This window comes from Lepisosteus platostomus, chromosome 2, assembly GCF_059453375.1.
Source record: "Lepisosteus platostomus isolate fLepPlt1 chromosome 2, fLepPlt1.hap1, whole genome shotgun sequence".
Taxonomy (NCBI): Eukaryota; Metazoa; Chordata; class Actinopteri; order Semionotiformes; family Lepisosteidae; genus Lepisosteus; species Lepisosteus platostomus.
This window is the reverse complement of record NC_142612.1, coordinates 70,138,145-70,155,625: the sequence shown is the minus strand read 5'-3', so window position 1 is coordinate 70,155,625 and position 17,481 is coordinate 70,138,145. Positions and strand designations below refer to the sequence as shown.

The following is a 17,481-nucleotide window of genomic DNA, read 5'->3' as shown; positions in this document are numbered from 1 at the left end:
TTGTTTTTTCTTCGTTGTGCTCGTATTGGCTTAAAGCATCCTTTGTGTGAGCAAGCGTGAGCATGTTCTGTGAGCATTTGAATCCATAGATTAGCAAAGCAGCATCCACAAAATCTCATGGATGTAGGAATCTGTTTTAATTATTTACTAGAATTGCCTACATTGGTTTTGCATAATGTATACATTTACAGTTTCATGTAATTGCATTATATTCATTTGATATACTTATATAATTATTATAATAATTTACATTTTTTATAAATTCATCATTTATAAAATATGTTCCTCCTTGCTCCTTACAGGAAAATATGGCTATACTTCCTCCAGGGTTTCCTTTAAAGCTTTGAAATGATATAATTTTATTTTATGCTAGTGCAGTTCCGTTTTTCCATTATGAATCAGAGTTTCTAAACATGTTTGACTTGATGTTACTTAACTCATTGCAGTATAAGCAATTATGTAGATACTGTACGTATTGTAACCTTTCTCCATCACCAACATGCACAATTGCTAACACGTTTGTTAGAGAGAGCAGTGGATTAACCAGGGTACAAATACTGGCCCAAAATACACTGAACAATGGGTTTAAAACTAACTGGCCCCAGACTTTGTGTGGTCAAAGCTGAGTCATGCTGCAGGGCATTGTGGGAATGATGACGGGTGACTGTCATATGACAGTCCTCTAAGTCATACGCACTGTGTTATTAATGGTCAGTTCCTGGGAGACATGGATGATTTTCTCTTGTCTGCACAGAAGGAAAATCACAACCAAATGTAAATATTGCCTCCATTACTAGACCTTGTAGACAAAAATAAAAATTATTGTTCATGTATTACTGATTTGTACAATTTACTTTGCCTGTAACTTTTAATGTTTGAAAAATGATGTGCTAAGTGTTAATAGTCCAGTTTAATAAACAATGTTGATGTCATGTTGCAAAAGCATACTGACTAGATCAGTCAAATCATTGTTTGTCGAAAAAAGTTTTTTGGCATGCAGAATGTTAAAAGTCATTGTGGGGCTCATGTATTAATTTATAGAAAGAAATGGTAACTAATACATCTCTTGCAGTTACAGGTCGTTATTAGTTATATGCTTTGCTTGTTAACTGTTACAGATTCATCATTCTTATTAATGTGTTATCAGAAATGTTCGTTTTTGCCTTTTTGTTCATTGTCTTCCTTTTCATCTCCCTGCAGGATACTTCCTGGATTTGCTGAACCAGTCAGAGCGCTCTCTGCAGGACTCTTTTCCAGCAGTGTACGGGGAGCTGTACACGCAGAACGCCCGCCTCTTCAAGGACCTGTATGCCGAGCTGCGGCGCTACTACCGCGGCTCCAACATCAACCTGGAGGAGGTGCTCAACGAGTTCTGGGTGCGGCTCCTGGAGAGGCTCTTCAAGGCCCAGAACCCCCAGTACGTCTTCGGTGACGAGTACCTGGAGTGCGCCGTGAAGCAGACGGAGACGCTGCGGCCGTTCGGCGACGTGCCCCGCGAGCTGAAGCTGAAGGCCACGCGCGCCTTCATCGCTGCCCGCTCCTTCGTCCAGGGCCTGGGGGTCAGCAGTGAGGTGGTGCGCAAGGTCTCCCAGGTACTGGATCTGGCTCTTTCAGTGACAAGCTCATCTCCACTGTTTCCTTTTGTGTCCCTCTGTCCCGTCTAAATTCAGCATTGCCATGGGTCAGACATGCACTTAGCACAGCCAACTACACATGTTATCATCCTTTATTGTCCTTATAATCATGGGTCATGTTCTATTGGAATATGGTCTTATGTAGCCAGTATAACATATATCTTCATATAATGAAGGCTGCACGAGGTGCTGTAACAACATTCACTGACATTTATAACTGTTGCTTCAGAAGATGTAACAGGGACAATAGTCTTCCTAACAATACATAAAAGTTGTTTCTGCAGAGGTCATAGCGTGTGTTAGAGTTAAGGTTCTACTTAAGACTGACGTTAAGGTAATTATACTTACCTGTTGTAAATGGTTATTTAATCATTAATAATACTATTTTAGTGTAGTTATGAGGCTTCTATAAAAAACAGATTCAATGAAATTTTGCTATATTAGATGCATTCAAATGCTGGTATAAATGACAATCTAAATCACTTGAGGTTTCTGACAGACGTGAAAAAAAGAGACATGAAACACTGTACCAGGAGCTATTGTTATCTGAAACGGCAGTCTTTTTCGTATTTACCTGGCACCAACATCTGTTGGATAATTGTTTTTCCTCATTTTGTCATGCGGAGATAGCATGATGATGGAAACATTTAAATTCTCACTAATGCTGAAAATGAATGTTTTATACAGTATGCTTTCAATTAGAAGTTTCTTAAATCTTGCTTGAGAACTTTTTAGTACAGTGCTGTCATCATGTTACTCCCACTTCTGCATTTCAGATCCAGGCTTTGGTGACACAACATCTGTCTCTCCGCAGAATATAAAAACTAAAGCAAAATAAGAACACTTTAACATTGAAAAGTACAAGAAAAACCAGGTTTAGTTTGTCCATAAGTTCCTGAGCACCTATTTTACTGCACTAATTACCATTTCCATTCACATGAGAGTACCATATTAAAAATCCTGCTTCAGTAATGTAAGTTTAAGTGGGTGACACTAGGAGGCTTTTTTCGGCAGGAGGTCCAAGTCTGAAAATCACAGCCTTAAAGTAAATAGAATAGGCCATCTGTAATATGACTTACTCCCCTAAAATGAATTCTAATGAATTATTTGTGAAGACATTTTATCTTGTCCTTTATTAATAGAATGTAATAATGAGACAAGTTATTATTATATTCATTCTGTATAACGATTTTCATCCCTGAGGTTCTCAAATTGCTTTGAATACAGTATATGAAGGGTCCTGCTTCATCCACAGCTGAAATGCAGCACACTCCTGGGTGACATGTGGCAGACATTATGCACCAGCTGCCCCACTGCACAGCAGATCAGGTGGAGAACTGAGAAATTGCTTCATCAGTTGAATTCAAGGATGAATTGGCTCTGTATCTACAGGACAAGAGAGAGTCCAACATGAAATATTAATAGTCCCTTATCATCTACATCAGATGTTTAAAAAAAAAACAGGAAAGGTGATCTGAATAAAGAATATCACTCTGAAGCCTAATGACTTTGATGTACCTTACTTCATTAACCTTGTGGAGCACTGTTAGAATATTTTTAAATTGCGTTAACAGATTCCAACTTCTACAGCACTTGAACATGTTCATTAAGTGCTGTCTTTACTGCCTCAATTGGGCTACCTGTCCTCCCTTTAAAATTTTGAGCTTTATTTGGTATTTCTCATAAATGGATAGCACATTGGATATAATACCACCCCCCATAAAACATTATGTTTGAGCTGTGTTTTTTATAAGCCTGGCATCGCATACCTTGGTACCTTAAACTCATTTAGCTAATTATGGATGTTACTAATGTTACCTGAGACACATTAACCGTAAATGGGGCTCAACAGAAATATAATTAACATTATATCATTATTTTTAGAGATATATATACTTCAGCTGTTTTTATCTGTATTTTTTAATGAATAAAAAAAAACATTTTAGCAATGCAAGAACAAAAATAAGAAAGAACACAGGCATACAAGCACTATTAAGCAGTAAGCAGTAAAAGATGGAATCGATGCACTCTAAAATGAACAGTTGCAAACATAAACCACAGCTATAGGGCAAAGCAATCAACAGATGCAACTGCAGTTAATGTCATTGTGCTGTGAAGAACGTTCTGGCCCTTCCTGCTGTGAACTCAAGGAAATTTGCCCAGAGGCAGCTCAGACCTTGGAATGAATCAATTATAAAAAACATACTATAGATCTTAATTGAAATGCTGATGGGGAGAAAGGAAAGCGAATTCTAAAGGTAGACTTACTTGGCATTTTAGGAGATGGTGTTCATTGCATTTATGCACATTACAGAAGTGCTATCGGTGACACTAGGATTATTCCCAGTGTGAGCAGCAGATGCTTTTAGTGTGAGTGTTTCTAATGTGTATTTTTATCGGGCTCAGTGAAGTTAAAGGATACCTTTAATCGGTAAAAACAAACGTTTGTCCATTATTTGTCACATTGGTAAAAAGAACAGAAACATTAACAGCAGGAAATGCTGTCCATAATGAGAGTTGTAATAATGTCTTGTATCTTGTTAGATTAAAACAATATACAGGTGTGATGATAATGTTTGCTGGCCTCCTTGATCAGCCTACTTTTTAAATTGAATTGGATTTTGTTACTTATCCAAAAGAATACATTTCCATGGACAGACACAAACACACCAGAGGACACTAAGGTTACCAATGTGTGTATACAAACATCTTGTTTGTAGGTGTTCCATTCTAATACAAATGGAGCCTAAAATGTGAAATTGTAAAATTAATAAATCTAATGAAAATGTTTAGATTTATAAAAATAAAAAGGGTCACATTCTAATGGCAGATGACAGGGCGTTCCATCAAAAAAACTTTATACCAGGCTGTCTTTTTTATTGTTTGCATCCCGTTGTTCATTTCCTGGCTCCCCCTAACTGCACGATCTGGACAACATACAGTAATAAAAAACACTTAATAGTACTTTTCTGTGCAAAATATTTTATGTACTGTACGAAATGGGAGAGCAGACGCACCAACATTAATGTAGACTCCTAAGCATGCATTACAAGCACTGTAGCTGTTATCAATGGTTAAGCTCTCAATTTAAGACTTCGGAAAGTAAGTATGGAAAGCACCATTTGTTTTACTCTGCTTGACAGTATTGTGACTTACTGTATATGGGCAACAACATATACATATAATGTTGCCTTTATTAGGCAAAGCAGGAAAAGGGGGTCATTTTTTAGCTAAAATGCAGGTGCCTCAAGGTCAGTCACTGATACCGTATTTTCTTGGCATCTATGGATGCTGAGTTCTTCAGTTCTGCAGTCACGTTCTATGCTGCTGGCTAGAAGTGTTTTCTGAGGTGTGTGCTCTGTATAGCGGTTATCATCTTCTCCATTAGCTGCAGGGTTCCCTTCGTGTACTTTATTTGCCTTCGTAGTCAATTTATGTTCTGTATTTTGCTGGCTCTAGCTGCCTTTCTGGTTAATATTAAAATACTATAGTGTACTAGGAGCTGTGTGGAGATGGATCTTCAAGGTGCTCTTAGGAGTACAGTAAATTTGATTTCCACCAGTGGCCAAACAGTCCTTGCATTTAATTGTAGCAAAAAAACATTCAAGTGATTCGATTAGCTTTTTTATCCTCAGAAGTAATGCTCTATATAATCAAGATAGAAAGTCTGTTGTTTTTTTTTGTATAAATGTTTGGAATTGTGATCATTTAAGCTAAAATCAATATGATTTCCTCCGGTGGGAGAAAATAAGCGATTTAGGAGGAAAGGGTACTCTAAAGGGAAGGCACAGATCCACACGTCTAAAGAAAAGCCACATTTTATAGCCCCAGTGCCATTAAAAAGGTATACAGTAGCCAAACTCATTGGCCAAGAATGTGCAATTGAACATGAAAATCTTGAAAGCACAGCCCTCCCAATGCTTCCCTCAGATGAACTCCTGGTGTGTGGACTGACAGATGACGAGGCGCAGTTGGTGTTATTTAAGAAAATAAAATTGTCCACATAGTGTACCTGCAGGAGCTGGGTGGAGTAATGAGCACGGTCCAGGAGACTCTGCTCTCTTTCTTCAGCCTTAACAGCCTGCTTGCTGTCTGATTGACTCGGCAGGGGGAGAATAACATTGAGGATGTAAATTGCAATTTGGTTTAACAGCCTGATGTACAGCTCCCATGTGCACCGTCTGGCATTTAACTCAGTCTGGGTCTCCCCCTCGGTCTTAATAAGCTTCCTTCATCGCGCATGTTGTGAAGCATAATAGGAAGCTTATTGCTTTGCCTCCTTCTTTTATTTCTGTTGTTGTAAAGATTTATGAGCCAGGGCTGGTATGCTACCCCGGGCCGTGTGGATGGTCTGAATTCTCCACACTCTATCCCTTTATCTGTAATTGATTGTATTTTTATGTCACTCTAATTCTTAATTATATCCTGCTAATTGCGAAATGACTAAGTGTCCTCACCACATAGAGTTATAATCAGTTGTTATGGGGAGTGGTGTTTTGAACCAGAAATAAGACGAAACGCTCTTTGCCAGCCATTAGTAAGCTTTGCTCTTCCCGGTTTAAAGATTGTTTATTGGTTTTTAAATATGGTTTGTGGCTTAAGCTCTCTGGTTTGTGAAGGAATATACATTTGGAATAAACTTTTTTTATTTCTTTTATATGAATTCAAATGGAAAGCATTTTAAATTAAATCAGAACCATAGTAAAGTATGAACTCCTTTTTTGGCACTTATAAATCTCTGAATTATTCAGTCATTCTTCAGACCATTCATCCAGACATAATACTGTGTAATCCTGTAAAAACAATGCCCTACTACTTTCACAAAGCAGGCTAATTAATTTTTGTAAAACAAAGAAAATGGGTTTGATGGTGATCTCTGATGTGTTGTTCAGCTGAGAATTACATGGTGTTCCTATAAAGCTGGGAGAGAAAGCTCTCACTGTGGCTGCTGGCTCCATGCCTGACTGTACTCATTGCCATTGTTTGCTACCGTTCAAGAACGCTACATTCCCAAGCATTGAATGAAAAAAAGTAGGGCACACACAAAATATTTCAGCTTTAGAGGCTGGAAGTCTGAAGAAAGTGAACAAAGCAGGGCAAAAGAAAAAGGCAATATTTTTCACTAATTGCAGAAAGCGTGAAAGAAAGTGGGTGTTTGTTTCTTCCCAAGCCTTTGGGGTGACCTTCTTCTATCCCCTCCCCCCACCCACAAAAACCACAATTCCAAAAAAAAAGGCAGCAAAGAATGAAAACCTATGTTCACACCAAAAGGGACCGACTGAAAGACAAAACCTTCTTTCTCTGTCTTTTTGCCCTGTAAAAGAAACTCGGAAGGAAAAATAGACATTGGTGTCATTTCAGTGCCGAGGCACATTCTCCACAGTCCTTTAATTAACAGAAAAACAGGCAGCATGGAGCTGCAAGCTAGCAGGCAATTTGTGTTAATCTGAGCCAGCAGCAGATATTACTTGATGATGTTCCACCTGGTTGCACATTGGGTCATTATACCCACTGCAATTTATAGAACAATCTCAGACTTTGCACCTTGATCTGCTATTTATTTATTAATGTTTAATAAACATAAGACCGCAATCTCACATGTGCAGCAGGTGCGCCAGAGTCATGTGATTGTCTTTCTCTGCAGGAATATTTCCTCAGGTGAAAGGGTAACTTCTATCCTTCCTGTATATCTGAGAGTTTAAAGCACCCCTTCACGAGCAGTGTTGATATGTCTAATGCAATGCATTTCACACCCCTTTATTTGGAGGCCAGGTTAATCTCTTTTCTGACCTCTGTCAGATTTTCACCGTTACCCACTGTTTTATTTGTTTAAGCTAAGAATATTATAGGCCCATACTTGTGATCAGTATAAACACTGCACTTGATTATACAGACACACACAAAAAAAACTCATGGCTACAATCATTCTGTACTGTAGCTAGCAGTTGTGGAGGTACCAGGAGGACAGGACTATTTTTCCCGATTACTTTTGTACAGGGAAAGTAATATTCTATTAAAGAACAATACGAAGAACTTGAATATAGCATTAATTTCTTGAACCATTACAACATGCTTTATTATAAAATGCACAGACGATATTTAAAATAATACAATTGGTGGTAAAAGCCATGTAAGCAGTAATGCTAAATTAATTATTGAAATAACATTATAGGGTTTCCTATAATAGCTATATAGCAGATGGTAATGCATTGTGTGTTGTGCCATATAACAAGAATGTCAGACTTAATCTGCTACAGTCAGAATATTTCAAGTTTAGCTGGATTTGTGGGAGAAATGTTGCTTTAATGCAGAACACTGAGTATGTTGCTTTTTAAGAGCTTAATTTATAGTGAATAAAATTCATGCAAGTTTCTGAATACTTGCCTTGTCCTCAAGCTCATTAATGTTCTAAGCTTTTCACGTTTCACACCATATCTGACTGTCCTAGACGTTGCGGCTCCTGTCTGTAGGTCAGGTGGCTGCGAGCCCAGCCATGTCTGTTTGTCTGGTAGGATGATGTTTGCCCGTCTCAGTGGACTGATCGCTTGGCTGGATGCACAGGGAGCTCTGCCTGCCGACAGTTCTGTGCAAAGGAGCTGTGGCACTGGATTTATGGGTTTTACAGGGAAAAATGGTGATAAGTGTTTTATTCCCCTTTGTAAAAAGCTTGCCTCCAGGCTCTGGGCTGTGCGCTGGAGTTTAATGAGTCACAGATGCCTTGCCACTTTGATGTGGCTTAATTTGTCCATTTAGAATCTCTCTATTAAAACAAAAATCTCTGGTCGGAGGAATAATAGAGCTGAGAGAAATGAAAGGCACACCATGCCGGTTTGGGAGAAATCCTGGAATAATGTTTATAGCTTCATAATATTTAACTCTTGTTTTACAGCTTTATTGGAACACCATAGTGACTGATTGCAGTTATTACATACTGTATTCTGTGTTCTATTCTCAATTTACCAGCATACACCAATAACATACCAGTAACATTGCGGCAATTAGCAGTAGATGTTAATGTTAAAAGATCAATTTGATTTTGGAGATTAAGAATATACATACAAATTATTTGATTATATCTGACATGATGTCAGTATTTGATTGCATTAACCCATTTCTATCGTTAAAGCACAGGGTAATAGTTCTTTTATTGCACTGAATTCAACATAATAAGAATTATTGTATATAGTGGACCCTAGGCATTAGTCATTTGTGAATTATGTTTGAATGCATTAATTATTTCCTAAGTAAATGCTAGAAAAACTACAACTTAACACCGGTGTATATACTGTATACTACAGTAAACACAATCTCATGAACATCAGGGAGAAAAAAATAGCTCCCGTTTTATATGCCTTCAGCATATTTTCCTCTGAATCTCCACAGGGTTTCACACTGAGATGTTGCTGTTAAGGGATTTGAGAAAAGTATTGAGATGCATCTCTGGAAATCCAATCTTTTGTATGCAGATCTTTCCCAATGGAAATATTTCAAAACTGCTGCTGTGTGTTATGAGATGCAGTGTTGAATTTGCTGGGAACAAGAAATAGAAAAGGGGAGGCATTCCACTTGGATCCTAGAAAACATCCAATGGCATGGAGTTGCCTCTTTACATTGCCTGTTCGACAATGTGGTAAATAACGGAGAAGCTTTATAATTGCTCCACAGGCAGGAGTACAAAGTTAAAATCTGTGTGCAAGACACTTGAAAGCAGTAGCACTTATGGGTGTCAATGCTCAGCAAGATATCCAGCAATTTGTTATCATTAGCTTTATGCCCACATGTAACACTTGTCTGTAATGCTGGAGAAGCTCCAAAGTGCTGTTATATCACAATCCATTTTCTGTGTTCTTGAATATTGAGAAACACTTGGGATCGACCGCATTGTAAAATTAACTGATTCACAGAAAGGTACATGTGATGGCTGAAAAAGAGAAGAAAAGAACAAGATACTGAAAATAAAGGTGTGAAAGTAGATAATGCACAGTGAGTCTGTACAGTATGTGCTAAACAGAAAAGCGTGTCTGTATGTGTGATGGGAATTTGCTTTACAATGTCATTTTAAACAGTTTTATAAGATACAGCTCTGCAATGTACAGGTTGTTCTCAGGACTCTGTCCAAGGTCCTGAATGTCTGATTTCAGTCATACTCTTTGTGATGATTAAGAGTGTCATTCCCATTTGTAAGGCCTACAATTTAAAATGTAGACAATGAAGAATATTGATGTTGTAATTTGAATTATTTAAGCCAGCAGAATGGGAAATTCTGTGAGAATACTGTCCTTAGACCACTGTGTTGGGAAATGAAATGCAAAAAATAACTTACCTGGTGTAAACATACTTAAGCACAAAACAGTTAAGTGTTTCTGAGAATTGTCATAATAATAATTAAAACTATAATAAGATTTCTTAAGAATGGACTAATTCCTTACCCTTACACATCCTAGAGTTGGCCTACACATTCCTGGTAGAGAGTTTGCTCTCTTGAAACATCTCCACTTGGTTTGGGAATCTTGGTGTCAGGGGTAGAGCCAAGTTCTCAAGGATTATAACCTATACTGTAGGCAGCAAAGTTATTGGTCAGAAAAAGAACCAGCTGAACCACATGTATACTCTGAGTCTTTACAGGAAAACAAATTCTAATAGTAAATTATGCCTCACACCCACTACACTCCCTAGTACCATCTGCTCAACATTTTAGAGTACCAAAGGCTACAAAATATCACATTTTTAATAAATCATTCGTTCCGAGTGCCATTAATCTTTCAAAATCTGATGAATGAACCACTTCAGAGAACTTAATTGACAGTATATATACATTATATGTATGTCACACTGAATCTTGTGTTTTGTGTACTGCATTCCATTGTTATTTATATTGCATTGATTGTACACATCTTGTAAAATCCACTGGTGTTTTATGTACTCTGCATTACACAATTTTTATTGTTGTCTCAGTGAGGCAAAAAACGTTTTCTACTGTACTGTATGTGGGCAATAAAGTAGATTTTACTCTTACGAGGAACAAGCAGCTTTTTCATAATGGATGAAAGGAAAAATGAGTTTTATGAGATGCTCTTGAACATTAAATTAAAGAGGCTGATGGTGTTAGGGATGGAGGTGGAGGATGGCAATTTAATTTCTTAGACATCTTTAGCAATGAGCAAAGCTTGGTGACATTATAAACCATTAGTACCCTGCAGATACCAGTTAACAAGATCAACAGAATACATTCCATAAGTCATATGGGCCATAAAGGACAAAATCGAGCCAGGAGCTGACTGTAACATAAATTCCTCTGGGTAGGGGCAACCTGCACACGCAGAGCTTACTGGGAATGTGACATGCCTCTTGTTTCCACAATAAGGTGATGGGCAAAGGCCACTGGTACAAGAAACACACAATAATAAAACAAGACACAAAACTATCATCGCAATCATAACAATTTGCTGTGAATTGAAGTCGTGTTGTATTCTGCAGGTCCCACTCAGCCCTGAGTGCACCCGTGCCCTCATGAAGCTGATGTACTGTCCGCACTGCAGAGGAATGCCTTCCGTGAAGCCGTGCATCAACTACTGCAGGAATGTCATGAAGGGCTGCCTTGCCAACCAAGCAGACCTGGACACTGAGTGGAGGAACCTCATTGGTGAGTGGAGCTCAGTTATCTGCACAGACATACTGTAAAAGTAGATATGACCCCTCTGAATATTTTGCTTATTAAAGTGTCTGTACATTTGTTTTCTCCTGCTTCCTAGGTTGTCTTTATTGTTTATATTGTATAGAGAACAATTAAGCTACAATAGCAATAAAAACAGTAAAAATTTCTACTTCCACTCTTCCTTTCTTGTTGTTTTCTGATTTTCCTTTCAGAAAATGGACACCAAGAAAAGTGCCCTCAATGCCCAGATATTAACTTATTATGTTGTAAGTGTCACCCCCCTCTCCCCTCACCAAGGCTGTAAACCCTCTCTCCGCCCTCTCCAGACTCCATGCTCCAGGTGGCTGACCGTTTCAATGGACCGTCCAGCGTGGAGGTTGTCATCGGTTCCATCCACACCAGGATCTCGGAGGCCATGGTCAACATGCTGGATAACAGTGCACACTTCACCAGCAAGGTCGGTATGCAGCAATGCCCATTCCTAGATCTAGCAGTTCTACTCTCATCACTGCAGTGACTCATAAGACAAGGTTCCAATGCAAAGTGTCTGCAAATCACACCACTTCCCTGTGAGGGTGCAGAACCCACTCTCAGTTCAAAGGAGCTGTGACTGAAAAACACTGGCACATGCCAGTATTCACCAAGTCTGAGGAAGTGTTAGGTGTGGGCTATGAAATGATTCACTCTAAATGTTTGTTTCAATTTCAATCATTTCAATCATTCTCTGTGCTTTAAGGTTTAAGGATAACATTAAATAGTGCAGGAGACTCCTAGAATTAACCTTCTTACATATTTCTAACACATCTAACATTCTTACAAATGAAATTTGATGTGCCAATTATGAAATTCAAGTTCAAATTCAATCAAAGGAGTATCACAAAAACTTAAGTTATGTTCCAACCTTCTTTTAATTTTTTTTGAATGTATGTACTGTACTTGTTTTTCTAAAGCCTTTAAAGCTGTGAAATACAATTTAAAGAAAGACAAGGCAACCTGGAAAATATAGCATAGATCACTCTCTTGAGGCTATTATCCCTTGAACATACAGTACCTAGACACTGAGTTGTGCGTTTTTTAAAGACATAGAAAAACAAATGAAATGACAGTGTCCCTTCTACATACTGTAGTGACAGCAGAGCTTATAGCATGTTTGCCAACAGCATACATTACACAAAAGACCGACAACAATGCCCTCTTTATTAAGTGTGTAACAATGAAAACCTGGCCAAATTCATTAGGGACGATTTTGCCAGGAGGTAAATCTTTTATATTATAATAGGTGGACGTGTGAGGTAGGTGTAACTGACAAAGGTCTATTGTTACTAAATGTGGAAGGTAGTTATACAGAAGGAAAAGTTGTACAGCTGCCAGGTTTGTTCTTACCTCCAGCCAGCAAACATGTGCTTGGATACAGACATGATGGTTTTTAGTGACTTGCACTCATCGGCAGGCACTGGGACAACTGTTTGGTTGTAGAATGGATTTTTTCCAAGGGTTTCATTTTGGGTAGTGTTGTAACTAATCATCTCTGTGGTTCAGTGAAAAACATCAAGCACATTATTGAAGGGCTTTGTTGTTTTGCAAATGTGCGAAATGAAGGAAAAAGACCAAAAAAGGATGGGAAATGCCCAGATTAATGAGCAAATACTATAATTATGACAGTGCAAATGCTGTTCAAGGAAATCAGTTAAGGACTGAATCATAGTATTTTCTCATTATTTTAAGTATTGTACAAAGACAGGTTGGCAGACAAAGGAGGTGGAAGAATGCTAGTCTTACTGACTAAACTCAAGTTCAAGTTCACATTTATTTGTCATTCCAGCCATAAAGAAGTATCCAGTGGAATTAAATATCGTTCCTCCTGGTCCACGGTGCAAGACAGGACAGACAGGACACCGATATAGACATTGTAGACTGGATACACATAGTGCAAAGTGCATGTAGTGCAAATTACAAGGCAAATACATAATACAATATACAGTATACAACATACTTGGGGTCGTAACACCCTGTTTCTGGAATTGGAGTGGGTGCAGGTAGATTCCAGGGTGTTGAGGAGCCTGACAGCCTGTGGGAAGAAGCTGTTAGAGTCTGGTGGAGCTGGCCTGTACACTGCGATATCTTTTCCCAGATGGTAGGAGGGCAAAGAGTTTTTGGGAGGGGTCATCTACTATCCTGGAGGCCCTGTGTAAGCAGCGTTTGTGGTAGGTGACAGAAATGGAAGGGAGGGAGGCTCCAATGATCTTTTCAGCTGTTTCGACAATTCGTTGCAGGGTCTTGCGGTCTGAAGTGTTGCAATTCCCAAACCACTCTTAACAACCATAAACTGTGGTCGACAATTTGATAAAGCATTAAAGAACCAAGGCAGAGAATTAGAAAATTAATTTTTGACAATATATACAGTATATATTGAAATTTAAACGTTTAAATGTTTTTGTCAGGTCAATTCTTTATTGCATGTTGATGAAATTTAAGGCTCTAATTTCAAGAAGACATTTCTTAGTGATAGAGCTGTATACAGCCCTGCTTATTAAGACATAACACTACTTAATGATCCTCACCTAATGTAACTCTACTTAAGCTTCTCATTTAATATTCACTTTATAGGACAGAAGTGACAGTCACTATCTTCATTTTGCTGTCATCTTCTTTGCCTCTCCTTTCATCTGTGGCGCACAGCTGTCTCTATGAACCCTATTCATCTCACAGTATTCAAATTTATGGACACTACTGAAATACAGGAATAACCAGAACTTCCTCTTGCATCATAGAATATAGACTTGTTACATTGGTTATCAATGAAAATTAAAATATGTTTGACAAATTTACAGGTTATCGATGTTCATGAAATGCAGGTACACAATTTTACAAGTCACTCTTTATAACAACGTAATGACATATTGTAAAGTAAATGACAAACTTAGAGAGCATGTGGAGAATTGTAGATGCTTCCACACATTGCATTGTCCCAAAGCCAGAAAAGTAAAATCACAAGCACTATGCCTTTTTTCTTGAACACCTGAAAACAATCGTCATAACTGAGCAAAGGGAAATTACTCTGAATTCCAGTTTTCCTTTTTCTTTCATGAACATAGTAGAGGGGTACATGTGGTTTCCCAGTAGTTTTGTATAGTTTCACAAAAATAAAAAAATGTTGGAATCTAGTTATGATCTGAAAGCTGTTTGGGAGCCTACAGTAGATGGAACAAAGGGATGCACATAGCGTAAGTACATATTGAATAAGGACATAGTCAGCTGTTAACACAACCACATTTTTTAAAGAAGAGTTTTTGCTATCTGAGATTTCCTAGCAATTCTTTTGCCGTGCTCCATATTGTATTTGAGCTAGTGTGGCCCTGTAGTCAATTTTAAGATATTTTATAATCATGAAAAGTGGTTGCTCAAAGTGCTACTATAAATGTAATGAAAGGTAGCACAGTATGATTTATTACTGCAACAAAAGTTTGGTATATGCTTTAAGAAACATGGTGCAACATTAATTTACTTCCATGGTTCTTGCTAATCATGTTTGTTATGACAAAAATATCTGTCAGAGAAGCAAAGAGTAATGACAACAGAGACTCTTATGACCAAGAGCTTGGAGGAAAAGACAAAGGTTAAAAACTACTCTCTAAACTGTTTTATACATACAGTGTGAACATAAACAATACCGATTGCAGCTGTATGCAAAGACAATACAAAACGGTTTCCTTGTCTTCTAGGTGTTCCAGGCCTGTGGGACCCCCAGAGTAGGAGGCACCCAGATCTCTGGGTCTGAGGACAAGAAGAAACGTGGGAAAAGTCCTGTGGATGAAAAAGCTGGGCTGGGCTTGGAGAAACTTGTAAGTCTTGCTCTGTTTCACAAGTGACTCTTCCTAGATGCAGCAATCTGCGTTTCTCCCAACATGCACCATGTTCAAAACCTCCAGTTTACTGTTCCCAATGCCAGCTTCTCTACTGTCTTCTTAAGACTAAAGAACCTATTCATTCACGTAACAGCCCGTCCATATCCTCTGTTCAATGAATAACTCCAATTAGTAGACATTGCTGAGCTGTTGAATTGAAAAGCTGAGACAGCCTGGTCTTCTTGTCAGTGTGGCATGGGGAGGGACCGCAGGGGACTGCCATATACAAGTAAATAAGAAGCATGACTGGGGACTTTGCAGTAGGATATCTCAGTAAACTCTGTTTGCGTACACTATGTGAGAATTGTGCTTGTTTCAAAGGATGCATCTCTGATACAGTAGCTTATCATCTCTTCACTTATTAAGGGTGTGATACTATTTAGTATAATTCATATACCGTCTGTGTAATTAATTCAGTATAGACACCCATTATACAGTAAGTGGTTCACTTATAATGGTTATAAGTATTCAAAGTTAGTATTACAATTTAGGCCTCATACACACACCTTGAATGTGAATTCAAGTTTACCCTTAGATCTTAATATGGTTGATATTCTGTACACATAGTTTGGTTACAAAGTGCAGCAAAAACTGCAATTGCTAATACCGGAATGGGTATCTAGTGTGGTTATTGATTCAGTTTGATTCAGTTAATGTGCACTGTGTGCACATTATTAATGGCACTAAAGGAACTGCAGCAGGTTCTCTGTGAATTGCCATGCAAGAACCAATATCAGCTTTTAACAGCTTCTTCCATTCAAGTAAGTCATTTGGATAGCGCTGAGGTCATTCTCATCAGCTTTTTGGTTGAAAGAGCACACAAGCGTTTTGCTCTGCCATCATGATACTGCAAATAGTTGCTATTTCACTTAGTGCAGCACAAGTAGAAAGGTTTCTCCTCTACAGTAGCTCTGCAATGAAGAGCATTTCTCTTGTGACAAAACTCTGTACTGATTACTGGCATGTAATGTACTGTGTGGTTCAAAATGCTAAAGCAAAAACACAGTTGTTATCACACACAAACCTCACTATTGGTTTGTAATGGAGGTCTAATGCATTAAGATTCAATTATTTGTTTAAACCTAGAGTGCACTAACTTCAGCAATGAAATGAGTACAGTAGGTACACTTTGTAAATATGATTATGTTAACTGTGATCTACATTTACATTGCCTAAGAGGAAATATTTGTAAGCTAACAAAGTGTTGTTTTCCAGGTCTTATTTTGGTACGATTTGAAATCAATGCTACAAAAATGAAATATGCCTGCGTTAAAAGAATTGGGTGGTATTTAGATGCATCTGTGCCATGTCTGTTGCTTACGAATGCCTGAAGTACTTTAAAGTAGTTTACTCAAGAAATCTGTTGGAATTTATTTAAATTTCAGACATGGCATCAGACACTGCCATCATTATTATTTACTGATTTTATTAACAAACCTTTTCATATTTTCCCATGAGTAAAATTTAGTTTAACAGAGATAGCAAGTATAATATACTGTACCACTGTATGAAAAGATATTTTGTAGTCCCCTATTTCGTACTGTAGCAATAAAGCAGGGAGTTTTAGGAATAATTTTTCCTGAGTTTGGGTGAGCTGTGTCTGGATTGTTGTTTAACAAATGGCATTTATCTGACATAAAAATCTGTATCTCTACTTACAGTTTTCTGTATGCTTCAGTTCTGCAAAAATGACACAGTGTATGGAACAGACTGCTTTTGCGCATAGATTTTTCACCTTTGGTTTCAGTTCTATAAAAGCAAACTTCAGCAAATTATATGTCTGCCTCTGTACGGAATGCAGACGGTGATGTATTTTGCCCATCCATTCTTTTCATGCTGTAGTGCCCTGACTCTATGTGCTGTTTCTGGCAGGTGTCTGATGTGACTGGTAAACTAAGGGAGATGCAGCAGTACTGGGTACAGCTGCCCAATGCTCTTTGTACTGACAAGGTTTCTGCAGCACCAGCCAGTGAGGATAAATGCTGGAATGGCATGTCCAAGGCAAGGTAGGACCATTGCACATATTAATGTACTCCTTAATCAGTGTCTATGGGATATTAGCAGGCGCTGCTTTTACAACTCAACAATTACTGGGAAAGGCAATGCTTTTGAATGTAATGCATGTTGATTTCTGGATGATTTCAGTTCTAATCACCTTCCTTTGCTTCTAAAACATTGGGTCAGCTGTTGAATCATGAAGTATTTCCTATAGTGACAGTGTTTCCTGTGAAATGGGATTTCAGTGACGACAGCAGTCATGTAAAAAGAAGACACTAACCTTTGGTAG

General features: G+C 38.2%; 1 protein-coding gene across 2 annotated transcripts in view; it reads left to right on the top strand.

The window, feature by feature from the left end:
- gpc1a (glypican 1a) overlaps positions 1-17,481 on the top strand; it is an 86,936-nt gene that overhangs the window by 62,718 nt on the left and 6,737 nt on the right. For both annotated transcript variants that reach the window (XM_088616494.1, XM_088616503.1), the window contains exons 3-7: positions 1,201-1,592; positions 11,112-11,277; positions 11,616-11,746; positions 15,012-15,131; positions 17,067-17,200. In XM_088616494.1, the coding sequence (XP_088472620.1) occupies positions 1,201-1,592; positions 11,112-11,277; positions 11,616-11,746; positions 15,012-15,131; positions 17,067-17,200 (943 nt within the window). The remainder of the gene's footprint in view (positions 1-1,200; positions 1,593-11,111; positions 11,278-11,615; positions 11,747-15,011; positions 15,132-17,066; positions 17,201-17,481) is intronic.